The sequence below is a fragment of the Chiroxiphia lanceolata genome, chromosome 3, assembly GCF_009829145.1.
Source record: "Chiroxiphia lanceolata isolate bChiLan1 chromosome 3, bChiLan1.pri, whole genome shotgun sequence".
NCBI classification, from domain to species: domain Eukaryota; kingdom Metazoa; phylum Chordata; class Aves; order Passeriformes; family Pipridae; genus Chiroxiphia; species Chiroxiphia lanceolata.
Window position 1 is genome coordinate 89,440,799 of NC_045639.1, and position 21,831 is coordinate 89,462,629.

At 34.2% G+C, this 21,831-nt stretch overlaps 1 protein-coding gene across 1 annotated transcript in view; it reads left to right on the forward strand.

Annotated features, from left to right (window-relative positions):
- EYS (eyes shut homolog) overlaps positions 1-21,831 on the forward strand; it is an 852,398-nt gene that overhangs the window by 150,442 nt on the left and 680,125 nt on the right. The window contains exons 7-9 of the mRNA XM_032683211.1: positions 3,760-3,919; positions 19,423-19,527; positions 19,792-19,931. Coding sequence (XP_032539102.1) covers positions 3,760-3,919; positions 19,423-19,527; positions 19,792-19,931 — 405 coding nt within the window. The remainder of the gene's footprint in view (positions 1-3,759; positions 3,920-19,422; positions 19,528-19,791; positions 19,932-21,831) is intronic.

Here is a 21,831-nt window from a genome sequence, read left to right on the forward strand (position 1 = left end):
TCCATCCTTCTGTGGCCCTCCTCTGGATCCACTCCAATAGGTCCATGTATTTCTTGTAATGAGGACCCCAGAGCTGGATGTAATACTCCAGGTGGGGTCTCACCAGAGTGGAGTAGAGAGGCAGAATCCCCCCCTTGGCCTGCTGGCCACACTGCTTTTCATGCAGCCCAGGATATAGTTAATCTTCTGGGCTGCAGGTGCACATTGCTGGCTCATGTCCAGCTTTTCATCCACCACTACCTCCAACTCTCTCTAGAGGAGTGTTCTTAATTTCTTTACCCCCAGCCTATGTTAATACCAGGGGTTCACCCAACTGGGGTGCAGGACCTTGCATTTGGCCTTGTTGAACCCTTAGTCTGGGTTCCCATGGGCTCACTTCTTGAGCCTGTTCAGTTACCTCATGATGCCATCCCATCCTTCAGGTGTGTCAACTGCACTACTTAGCTTCGTGTCATCTGCAAATTTCACAGATACAGTAAGTTAGGACCAAGTAATTTTCCCTTTTTAAGTTAAAAGTCACTCATGTACCCTGGTGTATTGTAGGCTAATGATTTAATATTATAAATTTTTAACACTTTAGCAATTACAGGCATATCATAATTTATTGACAGCTATAGAATTTCCTAATTTTCCTTTTTTTACACAGTTTGAAGAAAAAATATCATCACTTTCCCTTTCATAGAAAGACATATATTTCAATTTGAAGAAGGAAGTGATTAAAAAGTTCTCCCCAAATAAGTCCTTTATTCCAGTTCACTAAGAAGGAACAGGTTTTCTAGCTATGAACTAAACTTCCATGTGTTTCTTGCAGTTATTATCTTCCCAGTGTGAGTGACTTCCAGAACTTTACTTAGGAATGTACTTTACATACTAAAAAAATATAAGCAGAATTTTTTTCTGGTATTAAGCTAAGGATTTTATTTTCTTTAACAATTCTCATAGCTCCATCAATGCAGAAAAATTAAAACACTATTTTTTTTTGTCATTTTGCCAAACAGTATGTTCTGGATTCTTTAAACTTTTTTGTCATAAACCAGTCACTCCAGTTCATAATTTTGAAAATACCTACAGGAAAAATTGAAAAAATAAACAACTACAAGGATATGCACAACAGTCAGACTGTATTTGGGGAATGGAGTGGCAGGGGGAAGGGAGTGGGAAAAGAAGAAACTGAGCAACGAAAAAACAATATAAGAGAATATGGAAGGCAAAACAAAAATTGAAAGCATTCATACCCAGTTTGATGCTTAAATTTTGGGTTGAATTGGGATTTTCTCCACGTACTTTAAAAGTGACCGAGTAGCCTAAACACATGTATGTCTTAATTTTGAAACTCATCTTACCAGGCAGTTGAAAACTGAGAAGGAAAAAAATCCAGGTTATTGTACCAGTATGCTGTTGAGATGATTACAATTAATTTTTAAAAAATTGCTTAGCGTTTGTGGAAAGTGCTGGCTTAAGCATCCCTAAGACTTGTCCTTCAATTATCCTCAAAACAACTCTGGTATAGTCTGGAAATAGTGATTCAATTCCTGAATGCTGTCTTGCCAGCAATATGTTTCACCCCAGGTGCAAAAAAATATCACTTTGCTAGATGAAAAGTAAATGTAGTTTTAACACCAATTCCATCTCTGAGAACGTAATTTTTTAAGTTAATATATATTCACTAGGAATAGGGTTAAACTTCAGTGAACTTATTTGAAGAAGTTGTTTCTTGCAGAATGGATTTAAAATATGTAAAGAAAGAAAATACTGGTTGAACAGTTTTAACCAATAAATAGTAATGCTTAGTGACTAGATAGATAAAAGTTTGAGTCTAGTCAATGAGAATTTTACAAATATGTCCTCATGAACAGCAATCATAAAGGAGAAACTATCCTATAAATCCCATTTTTGTAGGTACAGCAGCAGAAAAATATGAGACCAAGGGTAATGTAAGCCCTACTGAGGTGGCTGATATTCAGTGTTTTTGCTCTGGTTTTTACTTGCAATATCTGTTTTCAAGTTTCCCAGGTCCCTATACCCTAATGGTAAAATTTGGAGGAAAGAAATATCGTCAATGATAGAGGAATGCCAAACCAGGAACTACTTAGGCAAAAAAACAGTACTTATATATATATCCAAAGGACTTGACAGGATGCATCTAGGGGAAATGAGGGAGTGGATTAATGTAACCAGAACATGATAAAGAGTAGAGTAGCTTCTAATAAAATAACGGATGTTGTCACAACAGAGCAACGCAGGGATAGGAATTTGGAAAATAAGTACTAAGGAATATGCAACTGCTGGAGAACATTATGTTGGCTATCATGCTCCTCTTTATACCTCGGTCACTCGGGAAATGACAGTCCACTTTAGTTATCTGTTGTTTCAACAGCTGAATGCAGAGATTCGCAGTATGGGATTCCCATCACTGCAGTTCTCTTAAAGCCTTCACTTGGTCACCTAAATACTATTCATTTTTATAAAACATATATATCAGATAGGGAAGAGATCACTTGAATGCAAATGTTTAGAAGAATGATAGGTTAGGTGAATTTTAAACTTTAAAACAAACTTCAGTGGGTTAATCGATAAACAGCATACTTAATGTTAATAGTTTTTACAGATTATTAGACATTCTCAGTACACCTACATACTACTATTCTGTAACATATTTAAATTATATGTGATCACACAATACCATGGAGATGATGCCTTCTAGTTAGTGCTGACAGCTGTGGTCCCTAGTGGTTCTTAGCTCCCAAAGTCAAGGTAATCTGTCTCATGAGCTCTTTGATGCAAGAAGTCATTACTGACATGAGCTTATCTTCCTTTGTCTCCATTCTGTCACTTTGTACTTGATGCTTTATGCTATTTTACCTCCCACCACCCTACCCTGCCCTTAAAAAAAAGGATGGTCTCCTGGTATTACTTGCCTTGGGGCTTTTTGTATCCTGGTAGTAATTCTTCTTCTGTAGTCAGCAATATGTTCTGCTGATTTTCTATGCCTTATGGTAATCTTGTTCTTTCGCAACTTTTTTGTTATTTGTATGAGTCACTACAATGCATCTCTCTCCCCTTGATGGTCACATTGTACACATACTCATCTAAAATGCATATTCATTGTGACTGGTTGCACTACCATGGTGTTCTAAAATACTTTTATGCTACTGTTGGCTATATTGCCCTTGTAATTGGATTCAGGACAAACTACTAGTTATATTTGATCAGGGCACTTGTAATGTATAGGTATCATAGGACTCTTTTGAGAAGCTAATATAAGCTTCAATTCTTTCCCTTTCCTCTGCAGAAATTATTTTTATTTATTTTACTTAATAAATAGGGTCAGAATGACCAACAGAAACCTTGTACTACATTTTCTGATTACTGGTTGGCCACTATGTTTGTCTTGTAGGCTTTGTTAGCACCACTGACTGATTTCTCCCTCATCTCCGGGCCTTTAAAATCCTTTCTGCACATTCAGTTCTTCTATTCTTGCAGGCAGCTCTATCCATTACAGCGAGTAATTATCTTGCCATTTCCTCCAACTCACATGTCCTCTCTTCCCACACTTTTTCAACAGACATGGTAGCCGAGTTTTGCCTCTGTCAACCATTTTATCATCTGCAAATACAGATATAAAGAATAACTCTGCATTGTTTTACTACCACACCTTTATGTGGTAGTAATATACAAGACCCAAAGAAAATTCAACAAACTTTCAGATTGCATTTTCATTTTGTGTTTTCTCTGTGTTTGTGTGTTTGTTATATCTAGTGCCTCTGTGCACCTGGATGGACAGGAGAATTTTGCCAATTTGCTGAAAATGCATGTTTAGTTTACCCAAATAGTTGTTCTGATGGAGCAACTTGCATGGATATGAGCCAACAGAGAGAACAACCTTTGTTTCAGTGTTTGTGTCCTCGTGATTTCACAGGTAAGGCATATACAAATCATGTAGAAGTTTGTAGTTTCATTTCCTTTTAAATGAAAGTATAAGAATGATAGATTTTAAAAAGTAAGGGATATAGAAGTGTTTGCATTTTCTGCCCTCTGCTGTGATGCCTACAAAATCTAAACAAAATTTGCAAATTAGTTTTGAATCTTTAAATTAAGGTTACAGAAAGAATATACCTAGAATAAGCTTCAGCTTCAATTTAAGAGACTAAGTGTATGTCTACACATAAAAGTTCTGCATGTGAGCTAGATGTCTGCCTTCTCATTGTAGTTCCTGGAGATCTAGTTAATCAAAGTACTGTAGTCCAGGAAGTTTGTTAGTTCGTGTCAGCCCGTATTTGCTCAGATAACTTTATTTATTTTCTGGGAGATGAACTCCACTTCCTATTTTAATTCCTTGCTGGACCACCAATGATTTATGCAATTTCATTTGGTGGGGGACTAGCTGATTCACTTTACTTGACTAAAAGAATGTGAGACCAGCAAACAAATCTTCAAGGCTCTATGAATCATCAGTAAGTTTTTCAGAGAGGGACTAAGACCACTTTTATCAGATACTTGTTAGTCATTGACACAAGTTCTTCAGGAATGTTTCTCTTTTACTTAGACAGAAAAGAAGACTAAAAAAATAGCTTATATTAACCACATTGTTTTTTAGCTGGCAAAGAAAACAATTTCTGAGTTTTGCTCCATCCTTACTCTTTAAATAGAAGCTCATTTGAGTTGGATTCTAAAATCCTTCACCGATCTTTGGTTAGAGAGGGAACTGAAAGAGAAGCACTGAATGTGATTCACTGCAGTTTTAGGTAACATTAAGGAAACAGAAATTAATCATATGTACATCAATTTAAAGATAAGTACCAAAAATATTAAGAGAATTTAAAAAATAACCAACTGAAATATAGATCCTTAATATTTATTACTCAAAGATTGAAAATTAATTTAATCTAAAGAAATTACAGTAATACACAGAAAAAACAGACTTTTAATATACTGCCATTGAAAAAGAAATAGAATAATACTCCAGAGTTGTAACTATCAACCTTTCTTTTCACTTCTGCCTTATCATCTTTAGGATTTTATTTTTTCAATCTAAACTTGAGTTTTTTTATTGATGTAACACCTAAAATTATGGATTTGTTAATAAAAGTGATGTTTCACTACAATAACTCAAGGCTTTTGAGGTAATTTAAGGTCTCTACTGTACAATATGATCATAAAACAAAAGTTTAACAGGCTACAATATATGGCAATAAATGTATGCAATTAATACAATTAAACCTTACTAAACACTGAGTTATGACCGAATTCAAGATTCTTTCTTTTGTGGCATCTCATTGTAAGAGGTTCTTTATATTGCAATTGATTTTTTTTCCACTTTTTCTATTTTTAAATAATCAGTTAGTTCTTCAGTCTTGATCCATAAAACCTTCCATTTATACTTGTTTATTGTTTCATTTATGTGTTTGAGAAGGGAAGGACAATGCAGTAGCAATTTTGGCATGTTTACTTGACTCTGAATGAAATAGCATCTGCAACCAGAAAAACTATTGTAGTTTCACATCTAATTGTTCTTAATTGTGTTTATAAATTATAAACACTGCATCTGTAGCTTTTGCATTAACATTTAAATCATGTTTGGAATAGACATCTTAGGGAACACAAAATATGGCATGATGTAGTGTTCTCAGCTGTGAAAAACAGAACTTTGATTAAGAAAGTTATATAACCATTTCATTTTGATACCATACTCTTTAAAAAAACCTTGTAGAAACTTACCATATACACACAAACGCAATTTTAAACTACATTTTTTGTTTCTGTTTATATGTAAAATACATTTTGAGTAATTTACTCATAAAAGTAATAAATATAATAAATATGAATAAATATATTTCTTTTTGTTGAATAGATGTCATTATTTTTGTGCTTTCAATTTCCTTCTATGGTTAGCTCCTTATTTTCCTTTTTCCCTTCTCTAACAGTAGATAAAAACCTTTGTATCTACAGCAGTGCAAGTAAGTAACATGGCTTATGACACTGAAACAATCCATATCAGCAATTTCTCAAGTTTTGCACAGTAGGCCAATTGTTCTTGAATAAGCTTCCTCTAATTTATTACTATCTTTCCTTGTGTGTAGAGCAATCATATTAGCAGGGATTGATTGTTCATGTTAGACACTTCATTTAGTTGGTAGAAAAGTCCTTTAATTAAAATAATCTTACTGCTGCTAAAATGTACTGAATCCCAAGAAAACTCACCAGCTAGAATTTTAAGTACTACTTAATTACATACTTTTTCCTCATCTTCAAACTTTCCTTTTATAAGACTCATTAGGATTATTCCCAATTTATCCACAGTTTATTTTTTCTCTTTCGTTGCTTTATTGAGTTGAGACAGATCAGCTAGCATCTACAGGTATATGGGAAATGAATATAAAAATACTTTCGTTGAACTGCATAGGTTATTTGTATCAGTATTCTGTAGAAAGAATCTCTGATTCCACAATAGCTAATGTTCCAGAGAAGAAGATACAGGATATAAAAGTTCCAATATCTTTCACAACCTAGTAAAGACAATGTTTATACTAGTGAACAAAACAATTAATACGGCCTAATTTAAATCCTTCTATCTGGTCAAATCCACATTTTTAAATTCTTTTGTTCTCTAGAATACAGTGTTGATGTGTTTCAACCCTGGTGGGCAGCTAAATACCACACACCTTTTTGTCCACTCTTCCCCAGTGGGATGGTGAAAAGACTCAGAAGGGCAAAAGTAAGAAAACTTGAGATAAAGACAAATCATTAGGTCAAGCAAAAGCTGTGCACACAAGTGAAGTAAAATAAGGAATTCATTCAGTACTTCCTGTTGGCATTTCATGTTGAACTACAGTGATAATCTCATAAGTTTCAAAACTCAAATAGATAAAAAGAATTATTTTTTTCACAGCTCTAATCCTTGTACTAAAAGTGAGCAGGTAAAGCAATTTTTGTATCATCATGGGAGGTTCCTGTGTCACAGGAGTGTCATTGGAATTACACAGCAGTGTATTTCTCAGCAACGGATTCTGCCATTTTAAGCTTTATTCATTGCACTTTATGTGTTATTACAGTTGTCACCTCTGAAAGAGAAATTGTTAGTGCACAATATCAATGACTGTGGACTGAAATAATGGAATAAAAGAAGTCACTTGCTAAGTATTGCTACAGGATTTCACTCAGAATACTTACCTTCATCAAATGAAGAAGAAAGGAACAACTTGCTACTTTTCAGAGGATTCAATTTTCTACTGAAGAAGAATTTTCAGTGATAACTGACAGAAAGCAAAAATAACAACCAAAGTAATTCTCTTTCTAATCCTCTTCAGCAGTTGCCCAGAAACATTACCTGCTGTATAAAATGCCTTTTAGGAGGTTTGTCCAAATAACGTTAGTTAGGGTGAAAGGCAAATGGGTTTATGTAGTCTGTTTCTTTAACTTTGCTCCCAATACAGGTCTCTCCCAATGCCAGTAAAATTCTTAGAAAAAACATGAATTACACTGACTCAATTAGAATCAGAGAATGTTCTGAGTTGGGAGGGACCCACAAGGATCATTGAGTTCAAGTCCAGACTCTGCACAGGACCACCCTCATAAGCACATTGTCCCAAAGCTTTTTTAACTCTGTCAGTCTTGGTGCTGTGGTGCTGTACCACTTCCCTGGGAGAGTGTTCCAGTGCCCAACCACCCTCTGGGTGAAGAACCTTTTCCTAAAATCCAACCTAAACCTCCTCTGACAAAACTTCATGCCATTCCCTTGGATCCTACTACTGGTCACCTGTGAGAAGAGCTCAATGCTTGCCCCTCCTCTTCCACTCACAAAGGAGCTGTAGACTGTGATAAGACCTCAGTCTCCTACAGGGTGAACAAGCCAAACAACCTCAGCTGCTCCTCATACGGCTTCTCCTCTAGACCCTTTCACCTCTTTGTGGCCCTTCTTTGGATATATAGCTTTATATCCATCTCATATTGTGGTTCCCGAAATTGCACACAGTTCTCAAGGTGAGGCCGCACCAGCAGAAGGTGTGTTGTAAGGACTACAAGGATCTGTCACCTAAGTTAGCAAGCTGAATTACATGGGAACACCAGTTTCACTCCACTTGGAACATTCAGCTGTAGTAATTGTAATGAAAGGATAGAGAAATAAGCAACAAAAAAAACCCAAAAAGAACACATTTTAAACTATACTGGCATAATATTTAATTTGAAGCAAATAAACGCTAGAATAAGCAACGGCTAATGTCTGATGTCGTACCACACTTGTAGTAACTCCAAGCAAACTGTCATCTACAGTAGTTCAAGTCAACAATTTTTTCTCAGGTCTTGATTTCTACAAGAAATAATAATACTATTGAAATTCTTATGCTGGAAATTCTTCTATTATTTTGGCATGCAGCAATTGCATGAAAAGCCAAAAGACTATTAAAACATTCTACCCGGTATTTCAAAGAGAAATGTAATATCAGTATTGAAGTTCTGGCTGCTTTTAAAATGGAAAAAAATGTTCTCAGTGCAGGGTGATATTTATGAGTATGTTCATATTTCTTAGTATTTCAGTTTCTAGTTTAATTTGCAGTACAGAATATATTTTGTCCATATAAATAAGGAAGAATTTTGATGGAGTTTCATCAAGAATAGTTATATATTACATGGTTAACTTAAAGATGCTCGTTTTTATTAAGAAGCATAGATGTATCAATGTGTACGGATTTCTAAGTAAATAATTAGTAAAATTCTCAACTGAAAGACATGTTTTAAAATATGCCCTTAAACTTGGCTTATAAAATACTCCAGATAGCTCTATCTGCTCATGAACTCCAAAAATTACTTTCACCCACCTGTATAAAACTTTTAATTTTTTAAGTGAAGTACAAACTCCTTGACTTTCTGGGACTATTAGCCCAGTGCTCAAACCAGAGATATTTTACATCACTGACTGTACATTTAAAAAGTAGCAAAGTCTCAGAGACATAGTGGGAGTGTTTCCTATTTGCAGTGTTTTTCCGTGAAAGTCTGACCTCAAATCCAAGTACATACGAACCAAACTACCACTTTCTTCTCCTGCTTTCCACTTCCTACCAGCCTACCATGCCTCATTTTATTAAGGCATACAGCTCCCAGATTTACCTCTCAGGGAGTTTTCAGAACTCTGCTGATTTGCTTTAGCTTATCTGACTCTTCTGGCTTTACATCTATTAATGTCTATCCTTTACTTTTTTACATATTCAGAGTAAAACTTAAAAGGAATCTAAAGTTTTTTCTCTGTATATAGTTTATAAGTGTCTTATTGAGAACACCAGAATTATTCATTCTCATTACCCAACATGTAAATCTGCTGTTAGTGACAAGGGAGACTAAGAATTTGCAGCTTTCTCTTAGCATTTAGAGAGGTAGCTGCACAGTACTGGACATCCAAATAGCTGTAAATCACCCCCAAAAAAATCATCAAATCATCAATAAGAAACATGAGAGATGTATTCCTTTTATGTAAATTCATTCAAAAAGTCTTTTGAACAAGTTGAAGTTGTTAAAAAGTTGATTATCTATAACCACAGAGATATTATTTTCTGCTTCTCAGCTGAGCCTGTGTTGATTAGCTCAGCATTTCAGATCTTACCAAGGTACAAAAATTGTCAACAGTGCTATAAATCATCTATCACACTAATGGGTTTAAAACATGATTAAGATGTGTAGTGTAGATGTAAATATAGCATGTTTAAAAATATAAAATGCATTGGAGAGATAAGACTATTGTGTAGATCTAGTGACTGCTTTCATGACACAGCTGATTTTTGAAGCTCTGCTTTACTTCTTTAAAAGACCTTAGTCTGACATCTTTTAGCTCTGAACATCCACTTTCATCTCTTAAGTATGGATAATCAGGCTTAGCCATATATTGCTTACTTTTTTTTCAGACACAATGTACAACATCATTAGCTGACATAGTCTACTGTATATCCACTGAATCTGGAATTATGTTATATACATGAACTAAATTATGTTATTAACTTAATTATGTTATTATACATAAATATTGAACTAAATATTCTAGGCTTTCTTATGCTATTTCTCAACCTTTGTGTTCAGTAGTTGTTCCTTCTTTTAAAAAAAGTCTCCAAAACCTTTTGTTGAAATATGATATAAAATACCACAATGTTGCAGACTTAAAGCATGGTTTCATCTGTGTAAATGATGTCTCTTATTGACGTATATTTTCTTGTCACATAATCAGTATTCTTAGGCATTTTAAGACCAATATTTTATTTTTTTTTAACCTGTGTTACATTGGAAACTTACATTCAGTAGCAATTTCTATACTTTGGTTTTCACTCTGGGACTCTGAGTAGCTCAAATTTACTTTTTCTGAAATATACTTGCTTCACTTTCTATTTTCACTCTGGGACTCTGAGTAGCTCAAATTTACTTTTTCTGAAATATACTTGCTTCACTTTCTATTTACTGAGACATATCTCATTTTAAACACACTCCTTCAAAATACTTGACTTCTTTGGATCTGTTTGTTTTATACCTTTCTCCTCAGTATTTGCCACCACTTTAGTATAAACTCAGCATGTGAGATTTAGTTTACTTTTCAGATCAGAACATTACAGATAAGAACATTAAATATTAGAACTTACATCATTTAGAGTACTGCATCCAGCCCTATAGCCCTCAGTACAGGAAAGACCTGTTGAAGCAGATGCAGAGGAGAAAACTGGAGAGGAACTTTTTACTAGAGTCTGTAGCAATAAAAGAAGGGGTAGTGGCTTTAAACTAAAAGAGGATAGATTTATACTATATAGAGGGAAAAAATATCTCATAATTGGAGTTATGAAACACTGGACCAGGTTGCCAAGAGATGTGGTATATGCTCCGTCCCTAGAAACATTCAAGGACAAATTGGACTGGGCTCTGAGCAATCTGAGCTAAAGATGTCCCTGCTCATTGGAGGAGGGTTGAACTAAATAATCTTTAAAAGTCTCTTCCAACCCAATCTGTTGTATTATCCCATGATCAGTCTTTGTGTCACTCACCCAAATTTGGGCTGATGCCTCAGTACACTGACATTTACCTTTACTCCAGGCTTATAACACATCTCATTCTCAATCCAGAATTCTTGTGCCTAAATAATTAGAGTCAATTTGCCAAGGAATTTTTATAAAACCTAAAAAACCCCACCACCTCTCTAAAACACATGTGCAATGTTCAAGACTCTTCCAGACAGCAGAGGAACCTGCAAGTAGGGTGCTGTTTATCCAGGTCAGGTAAGATGCTCTTTCTGGAATTTTCCCTCTCTCTATGAGTGTCTTGAGTGGTTGCCTGGTACTTCTTCATATTTCACATATGATGATTGACTCCCTTCACACAAGGAAGAGTTTAAAAGAGTGAAAAGGAATCAAGCTAGAGGAAATTTCTCAGTTCCGGGCATGAAAATTGTTTTTGTATATTCTTCTAGTATTCTGTTGTGGTTTTCTATATGAACCAGACTTTTTTAGTGAGAAATGAGAGGTACTTCGATGATAACAAAACTAACAAACAGAACCCTCACCAGAGGATAAGAGACTTTTTTAAAAGGAGGTCTACAAAAGACTTTGCAAAGAGATGAATCTTTAAGGACAGATTTCCCCTAAATCCCTAAAGTGGCTAAGGGAAAAGACAGATAATCTGTGGTCGAAAGTCATATTTTATGTTCCAGAATAATGAGTTCACTTAAGAGCCAAGGTTATTAAAATACACCTCAAACAAATTTAAAGACATTCTGTAAAAAGTAACTCGCCTAAAAGACTGTGCTTAAAAACCAGTTGCAGAAGAACTTTCAGGAAGGACTATTCCCAAGTGCCCTTCAATGATTAATTTCTTTCTAAACCAGGAGAAGGTAAAATTTTAACTGCGTATTTAACATTTAAGAATATCTGCCCGTGTTTGCAATTCATGCAGTAGTAGATAACAGGGCTAAGCGATAAACTGACTGTGGCCAGTGCAAGTTTTTTTAATCTTTTCAAAAAGCTTTAAATTCAGGTCCATGTAAATAAATTATGCTAGCTGGCAAAATTTGAGAATAAAAATACTAATGTTCACTTGAACTGGAAAATGATCATATTGAAGTTTGAATACCCTTAGTATATGAAGCTGGGACAGCAGTTAGTGAATATATGCGTTTGATTTTGGCTGCTTTCACCTACTGGGACATGTGTGTCTCTACACTGAAAAGGTTATGTTGCTTTTTTAAGAAGAGGAATAGCTTTCTAGAACATCGGTCCACTATATGGTGTAAATGTACCTAATAGCTTACACCTAATAAAAAGTCAATCTGATTTAATAAATAATGAGTTCCAGTCTTGGAACTATTCTCTCCAACCCAAGCAAACTCTTGTTTTTCATGAGCTAATGGAAACTATCCCCACTTAGATGTTAATTAGAAAAACTGTGTCATTAGAAAATTATTAGTATTGCATTTTTTTCTTGGGTTTACCTTCCTCTCAGAAGATTAACTCTCCTTCACAGGGATTTGTAAAACACCATCCTAAAATGAAGATACAAGGAATTTTGGAAGTAAAATAGCTGAAAAATTATAATTAAATCTGAAAATTCAGACAAAAATAATATTTTTAGATTATTTTTCAAATACCACTGTGGATAAACACGTATATTCTGATGCCAGCTGTCATTTCAGAAGACTGTATCTTTCTTTTTTTTAAATTAAATATTGGGATAGGGTAGTGATAGTCAATGAATGAGCTATTTCAGTATGATGTATTTAGAAATCTAAAATTTTATAATTTAATCTAAACAAGTTGTCTAGATTTCATCTATATTCAGTGAAGGTTGTCCACTTTTAAGCTTCTTCAACCCATCTATAGCAAAAATGTCTTCACCAATGAGACGAATTACATGTTCATTTTTTTAATATTTAGCTGTAGATAGATTCAAGAACATTTTTATCAGCATAAATATATATTTTGTTCTAAGAAGACTGAAAAGCCACACATTTTGATCTTTAATAAATCTTCATTTAAATATTTATGATAATTAGTTTATAAAAGGCAGTTTTTTCTAATGTCCAAAACCAAGTAATTTAAACTTGATTGCTCAACTGTCTGACTTAGGCAGAGCTTTTAACATCCACCTGTGTGAATTGTCAGACCAGTTCTTTATTTCTGCTATTTTTTATTCTTTTCTCATTCACTGAAATTACCTTGTTTTGAAAAACACCGAGTTTTATTACTATACCTAGACTTCTCTAAGAATACATCTACTGTGCAGTTCTACACAACTCCAAAGGAAAATGAGGAAATATTCAGAATTCATTAAAACCTGTCTTCCAGCCTCTAGTGGTTTCGATAAGTGGATTCAATGTCTTTCAAAATAAATAAATGTAAAGTTCCAGGAAGCAAAGTAAAACATTTGTAATTTTTAAGTACTTTCAATGTCTGAACCAGACTTGTCACTCTGTACTTTCTTTAGGATGTGTGGAAAGAACTTTAGAGAGCATTTTAGAGGGCTCCAATCATGGGACATTTTTAAACATATAGTTCAGGATGAGAAAAATCATACTATAAAAGTGGAGTTTTTCATGACCTTAAATGCAATAGCGTGGATGTGAAGGCCCACATTTCAGAAAGGGAACCTTAACCACCCATGCTCTGCCAAAGAATCAATAGCTTCTTGGTTTAAATGGTTGAAAACTAATGGGTCTGTGAGTCTAATTGGGTGTTTTAACATAACTTCATTCAAAGACAAGGAAAAAAAAGTAAAAAAAAAAAGTCTTAAGTTGTAGCTTGCTAAAATTGCTTTAATTTTAGAGACAAATAATTAAAAAAAAATAATTATGATATGATCCAGTACTGAACAGAAGTGTAAGATCATGTAATATACTTTAATAAGCTTGTTGCCATGTGAAATAGTGAATAAGAAGTGCTCAGTGTAGATCACCTTCATATACTCTTTATTAGCACACTTAAATAGCTTCTGAAAAAAAAAGTGATAATGTTAAATTGAGAATAGAAGAGCAAAATAGACTAAAGCAGATCACATAAAACTAAAAATATCTCTAGCAATGACGAGTGCTGAAGTTGGACTATCTAAAGTCCTAAGGAATGAAAATTCTGATTTAGAGCTTAAAATGTTTGGGTCAGTTATAAATGAAACACTCATTAGAAGTGCTGGCTTTTCTACACTGTGCAATATGGAAGGCAAGAGCAAGTTACGTTCTTTATAAGAACCTTCAGGAAGTTATTTGATAAAGTCAGACTTACTGGTACATACAATTCTAGATGATTCTGTTACGCTCAAAATCTTGGTTATGTAAAAGGGAGAAGTACACCTTATATACTTGTTAAGCCAAAAATGTAAGCCAAAAATGTATTGATAATGTTACTGAAATATTAAAATTATAATCATTATTGGATCAAATCTAATCACTAGATTAGAAATGAGAAAATGAGTAAAAATACAGTTTAAATTTATAATTTCCGTCCCTTTTCTGACATTATACTCACCCTTTTCTCTACTCCTCCAGATCTTAAGGTCAGTGGTTTCACAGTGGTGCTGTTGAGGGCAGTGTTAGAAGAATCTATAGTCCTTCAAAGGAGGGAATGTGACTAGTGGTTTCTTCTTCATCTCTCTAGGATCCACTTGAGGCCATTTCTATATGTCCACTTACACTTTTTCTTCATTGGACTGCAGCTCTATTTTATATCTGAATTTACTTTTTATGGAGGTTCTAAAGTATCTTAAATACCATTTCTTTGGTTTTTTTCATTACCTCTAAGACCAGTTTTGTCCAGCTCCAAATCTGCTTTCTTTAACTGAGCACTGGTAAGTTGTTTGTAGTCATGGAGTCTCCCATGCCAGACCTATGCCCCACCTCTGATCATTCCATGCAGTGTTCCTCACATCACATCCTATGTCTCCACCTCTCAAGGTCTCTTTCCAGCCCTGTATTTCTATACAGCATTGCATTAGAACATTGCATAAACATCATTCTACATAGAATGACTACTTGTTACTGCAGACTATATAAAACTATGGTTATTCCATGCAAAGGTAAAAAAAGCAAAGCAAATCAGAAGAAAAAGCTGCTGTCACAGTTAAATCAAGTAAAACCACTGCAGGAAATACAGGTCAAGTCTGATGAGCCTCAGTTCTTGCAAAGTTAATGCAAAGCTTGTGGTCTATTGTAAGAAATGTCAATATTGTTTTGCAGGGCTACAGGGAACAAAACTCTCATATTTCCCTTCAGAATTTGTATTGCATTTGCCACCTTTCCTTTTTCTGATCCCAAAATCCATTTAAAAGATTGCTCACTCAACTAACGCTACTTCAGCAATGCCTTATTTTAGCCTCTTTAGAATTCTTAGGTGAATTTTACCTGGATTGGGTCATTTATGGTTATTTATTTAAACAAAATGGTAAGTTTATAACCAGGTACAAACATAAGTATGTGCCATAGGTTTACTTGTCCTAAAAATCCAAGCAGAAATTTTCCTTTCCCCTGTCCCACTGTAAGAGAAGGAGGTTGAACGAGGAGGGAGAAGGGGTAATTAACTATACAAAAGAACTAGCTGCCAGACCTGCATTCCCGGCTAATAGCCCATCTGAAAAACTGCAGGGATGGGGGAGGAGTTTTTCTCCTCCTCTCCTTACAAACAGGGAACACTTCACTTTGTGCCTTAATGGGGGCCAGGTGTGTTGAAAAAGCTCGGAGGCTGTTTTGCTCTCGACCTGGTCATCTGTCTGTTCTCTGGCTTCAGTTTGTCTAAGGTCTGCTCTGTAACCAGCTGAATGAGCTCAGATTTCATCATAGAGTTTGTGCTCACCGACAAACAAAGGGGGAGTCCTGTCTACAGCCAGTCGCAGACAGTGTGAGTTTAGTGGGAGAGAAACTGCCTTTCTTTCCCCTTTCTTGCCCTTCCCCTCCTTGGTGGAGGGGGAGATCTCCATTTCGGCTTCTCCCGTGATCCGGGGCCCCCACGCAGCGACAGCTGGAGCCCAACAGCGCCCCCTGCCGACCAACAGCAAGCACTGCAGGCTCTGCTCTTCCAATGATCCAACAGTGCTCTGTGATTAGAATCGTGCTAGAGGACAGAGAGGTATCAAACTGTTTCCTTTTTGAAGGAGACTTTTGGGTACAGGATTATTGCTTAGCTGTTTTTGTGTGCGGTTACTGGTTTTGCCAATATACATATATACTTTAATAAAGGGTTGTTATTTCTTCCTTTTCCCATACTTCCTCGATTGGAGCCTCTTAATGTCGGACTTACAGTTGCTGAGAGAGAAGAGTTTGGTCTAACTCCTAACTCATCCTCCCTAGCAAAACACTCCAGTCTGTTTCAACTGGGACAGTATTCTAATTTATCTGGTTTTTAGCTGTCTGGTACCAACTTCATAGCTATGTAGTTGCTTTAGTGCATCATGGATTCCAAGCTCACAAACACAGATAAGAAGCTGGGTATATTCTTTCAAGTTTAGTGTGCTAATGTAGTTAAATGTCTCATCCCATGGTACATAGAAAGTGGAAGTTAGAAGCTACCTGAGAGAAACATAGAGACACTACTTGTGTGTGCATGTATGAAGTTAGAAAAACCAAAGCTAAGCTGAAATTAAAATAGCAATAATCAGGGAAGACAAGAAAGTTTCCTCTAAGTATATTGATAGTAAAAGGAAAGACAAGGAAAACAATTAAGCAATTTGACTTCTAAGAACACATGCTTAGGTATAAAATGCATAGGGTCATTTATAAAAATAAACAGTACAATAGTAAAATCCTATAATTTCCCCTCCCTTTAATGTTACATAATTTATTTTTATCTTTGTTCCTTGTGCTTGCTGACCTTATTCCTGATAGAAGAATAACAAGTTTAATTGTGCACAAAAATCTTGTTTGAGTTCTCTAAGTACTGCATTTCTCAATTACTCAGCCCTTACTCACTATGAAGTGATAATTAGGCATTAAAAGCTAAGTGGATAACTGTGGAGATCTCTCCTGATATCCATTTATCACTTAATCAGATTTTAATACCATAAATGATGCATTTCTAAGCAGCATTCAGATTCCAATAAATTTTATAACAGTTTGGAGTTACTAGATTTTTTTGACCTCACTGTGGCAGGCAAAAGTCATAAAGTTTGCTTAAAGGATACGGCCTTTGTAAGAATTTCAGATTTATAACAAGGTAATTCTTAAAGCTCGTTTGATTGCACTAATATTTATTCATAAGGCTTTCTTGGACAAGGCAGTTCCATCCTCATGCATAAACATGGTAAAATGGATCCAAAATACGTATTGAGTCAAAGTTTATTCCCAGTCTTTTTTTCCTCCCAATTTTACCCTCCAGACCTCATTAAGAAAGAAAAAAAAAAAGAAAACACAAACTTAGCAATTTCCTAGGAGACAGAAACTTCCCCAATACATTCAGTTGATTTTGTAACCAAAATACCTATTTATGTTTTAGCATACCTTTTTGCCAACCGGTATTACAGAAAGTGGCTCTCTAAAAGTATTAATCATGATGGAATCTCCCCTGAGATACACATACTTTAAGCTACCATTAGTGTCAATACAAACAGAGCAAATGAGAGTCTTATAAATGTAAAGGCAAGTTGCCTATAGTTTCCTGTGTATTATTACATATTATAATAATAATAAACAGCAAAAAGTATATAGTTTTCTTTTTTCCTATTTTCTCTATTATTTACATTTTACTATAGTAATATACTTTAACAAATTTTAACTGAGTAAACTGTATAAATTACAGTAAAGTATACTTTTGGTTCTTGAAAATTTGAGATATTTTATTAGTGGGATATTTTTGACTGAGGGGTAAAAGGACGAATTAAACACTGGAAATCTCTATAGCATGCTGGTCAACCTCTCTGTAAATACATGAGATTGCTCGTGTGGTTCAGCACCTGTTGGCCCAAAATAGAGATTTCTGTCAAACAAATCACAGTATATTCCTGTTTACATTTATAGAAGTCCATAAAAAGCAGTCCTTAGGTCTTAGTTTGTCATATTAAATGATAGAGTATGTGTTACTCAAAGCTTAAGTGGTTTATATCAGGAATGGACTAAAATGAATAAAATACTTTGCTGAAGAAGAGACGTTTTCTTACCAAATTTTATACTATCAATGTATGTTCTCCTGATGTTCCTAGCTTTAGATCAAAAGGAGAGCTGATTAAAAATTTTAAAACAATTTCATTATGGGAAGTAAAATTATTTCCTTTTTCTTTTGACATATGAAGAATTTCAAATAAAATGCTAACTTCTGACTCAATATTTTATAAAACACATTGTCTGATTTAAGAAATTATCCAAATTTCTTGTACATTCCTCCTGAATGTTTTTCTGTGCAGCTCTTCCATGTTTTCTGATTAAACCATGGAGTGAAGTTGGCGGTAAGAAGTCAGTAATCTACACTTACTGTATTTTCTGAAGTTTTCCTCCTTGAAACATCTCAAAACTCCTGCACCTCCTTCTAGTTTTCTCAGAAGTGAAGATTGTTTCACTTTTCATTTCTCTATTCTTTATATTTTCTAAAATTGAAAAAAAAAAAAAAAGTAAAATGCTGAACTCCTTCTGTAGAAATAATAAATTAAAAATAAAATTAAAATCAGGGAGAAATAAACAATAGCACACCAATAACAAAAAAATAAAATAAAATAAAACAAACAAACAAAAACCTCCTCAAGAACCCATAGAGAGAATTCATTAAATTGTTTTCAGTACCAAAAACAAGAGAAAGTTAAGGTGTTTTGGTTTTGTCAAATCTACTTGTTCTCTAAAAGTAATGGTAAAGCTGATGGTCTTCTTTATTGATTGGTATCACACTTCCAGAGATATATTTCTCTTCAGTACATTTTTTTTAGAACTGTCCAGTTACAAGCTCAGTTATTTCTACCTGCTGATCTAAAAGCAGTTTTCAGCTAAGTAAGCAAATAATTGCTCAGTGGAATGACACTAAAAGTTACCTCAGATAAATGTGGACTAGCCAAAACAGAGCTCAGAAAAGACATAATGAAATATAAAATATGTACATGGTAGATTCAAAAGTCTTGAGTAGAGATCAGGTTTGACTCATGCAGCAGGAAAAAGCAGAAAAATACAAAGGTATTACCTCCATTTCAGTTAATTATTTCCAGTGAAAATCCTCCCTCTTCAGCTCTGTATCCCCATTTGGATGCATTCTAAAATTGTTTTAAATGCTGAAAAGTATTTTTTGATCTGCTTTTTAAGACATTGAGATTTCTTTACATATATATATATAAGTGGAGAGAAAAGAGTCTGAAACCTTACAGAAGATCTTTAAATTCTAAGCAATATTCCAGTGAACTTATTTAAAACAAGTTATTCTATTGATAGGACTAATATGACTTATGATATTTCTTTAAGAGTGTGATATTAATTATTAACTTTTTTAGGACTTTTTTTTTCAATCTCAGGAGAATTCTGCGAGGTGCAAATTGATAAATGTGATTCCAATTCATGTGAAAATGGAGGAACATGTATTGCCTACGAAGATCATTTTCAGTGCACTTGCCCTGTAGGTGAGTCATTGAAAATTTATTGTATGTTCTAAACAGAACAAATAAAATGTCATCCAAATATTTATATTTAAGAAATACCAACATAAAAGTGGCAATGTATCTCAATGAATACAGTGAACATTTTTGTGAAGAATTACACTTTTTGTTTAGGAAATAAAACTGCCAAATTACTCTAGTAGAGTGGTGTTAACTGCTAACACCCTGAACAGACATAATGTCAATATTCTGAACGAAGTGTGATTAAACATTCTCTTTGTGGTGCAGGTTTTGAAGGTGAAAGATGTGAACTCGATATTGATGCCTGCCTTTTCAACAATATAAGCTGTGCCCCAGGAGCACTGTGTATGGATAAATCTCATGGATTTAATTACACATGTTTATCACCATGTATTGGAAACACAGAGGTAGGATAAAGTGATATATTCCCCTCCGAGTTTTTGGGAAATCAAACAAGTTATTCTAAGAGCAGTGAGCTGACGAAGCCTCACTTCCCATGGTTTTCTAAACACAGTACTCATTCTTGATATATTGTCATGCTAATATTCCTTTTTCCTGTGTAAACTGTGCATCTAAAAGTGCAGGTTGTGACTAGTCTGGTCACTGTCCAACAAAACATTTGATGTCTGAGCTCTGCCTTTCTTGTTCTTTATAGGTTTACTCACTGATGCCTCTTCTGTCCCCTACTTGCTGCTGTTATGATATGAAACTGGCAGGAACTTTAGGCAAAATTTCTTTGCAATGTTTGATGCATTTAAAAGTTACTAGAGAGAAGGCTGATGGTACAGCAATGCACAGAAAGAGCAACAAAAGTTTTATTTCCATTAAAACCAAAAATAAAGACCATAATTGAAAACAGAAAAGCTAGACTAATTGCACTTCAATGAGAGATGAAATGCAATTAGAAAAAAAAAAATCAAAATTCTCCTTTTCAGTTACTCTTCAACACTTACAGTACAGGCCCAGATCCTTGAGTTTATGAGACTTTGATATGGGTTAAACTGAAATACTGCTGCATTTTTTATTATGATAGTTGTTTTAAAGACTGGCCATACATATACAGTTGTTTTAAAAGCTATGTACACAATGATATACAGCCTTTTCAAACAGCTACACAAACATGATAATGAGTGTTTTAAAGGCTTTATCAATTATTTTATTGAAGTATATGCACCATAAAAACATACTATGCAGAGTAGGCAATGTATTTACAAAGAACAATCAATATTTATGTCACCTTGAAGTCCGTAGGTACACACTTATAACTGAATATGAAATAAAACACTGAAATACCCATTGGCTCAAAGGTTTATACTTTAATTGTTCAGCATCTGGTAAATTTAAACATTTTTATGATTTAGAGTGTCATACTGAGTGCAAATATATTGTACATGGCACAGCATCATAATGATACAATAATCATTATGGGTAGTTAGTATGGAAAGTGATGGTGTGCCAAGGATGCTGATGGGAGCTAGTAAAACATTTTACTGTAGTATTTGCTTAAAAGCCCTCAGACATAGTTAATTTATTCATACACACATTTCATAGACTATCATAAATGTCATGTGGGAAAAAAAGTAACTTTTTATATATAACAATATCCGCTCACTGTATGAGATGTTTAATTTGGGCATAATGTGAATAATTAGTAGATTTTCTAATACAAAAGGGAATAGAAACTAAAATTATGGAATTATATACTTGAGTTTTACTTGTTTTCATAGCTTACAGATCATTAAAGTAGTATCATTTCTTTATTGGAAAAAATAAAGGCCATATTCAAACAAACAAATATTTTTATACTTTTTTCAAGCATTTTTGAAGCAATCATTTGAAATTAAACATTTCTATTATTCAATAAATTGAATTATCCAGCCTTTAATTCTTAATTTATTTTTTGTGGCTGGAAAGTAAGTATATATTTTGCATGCTTTCATTTCTTTTCCATTTCCAGTGATATCTTAGATATGCTGAACTGCTTAACCTCTGTGTATTCAGCACAACAGACTTAAAAGAATGCCACTGTTTTTAATATTTTCATAATGAACAAAAAATAAATTTCATTAATTGGGTCTCTTTTATCTCTGTATAAATATGTAATGGTATTAATGCATTGGAGTTTGGCTTTTTCTTTCCCAGCACAACATTTAATACATTACAGTTGTTTTTTATATTATTTTAATTATAATTTATTTTAAAAAATAAAAAAAAAACATAAATACCTTAAGACAGGGGATATCTTCTATTAAATTTCAAAATCTGATCTTAACTTCGTAATCAGGATACAGCCTGCCTGCCCTGCAC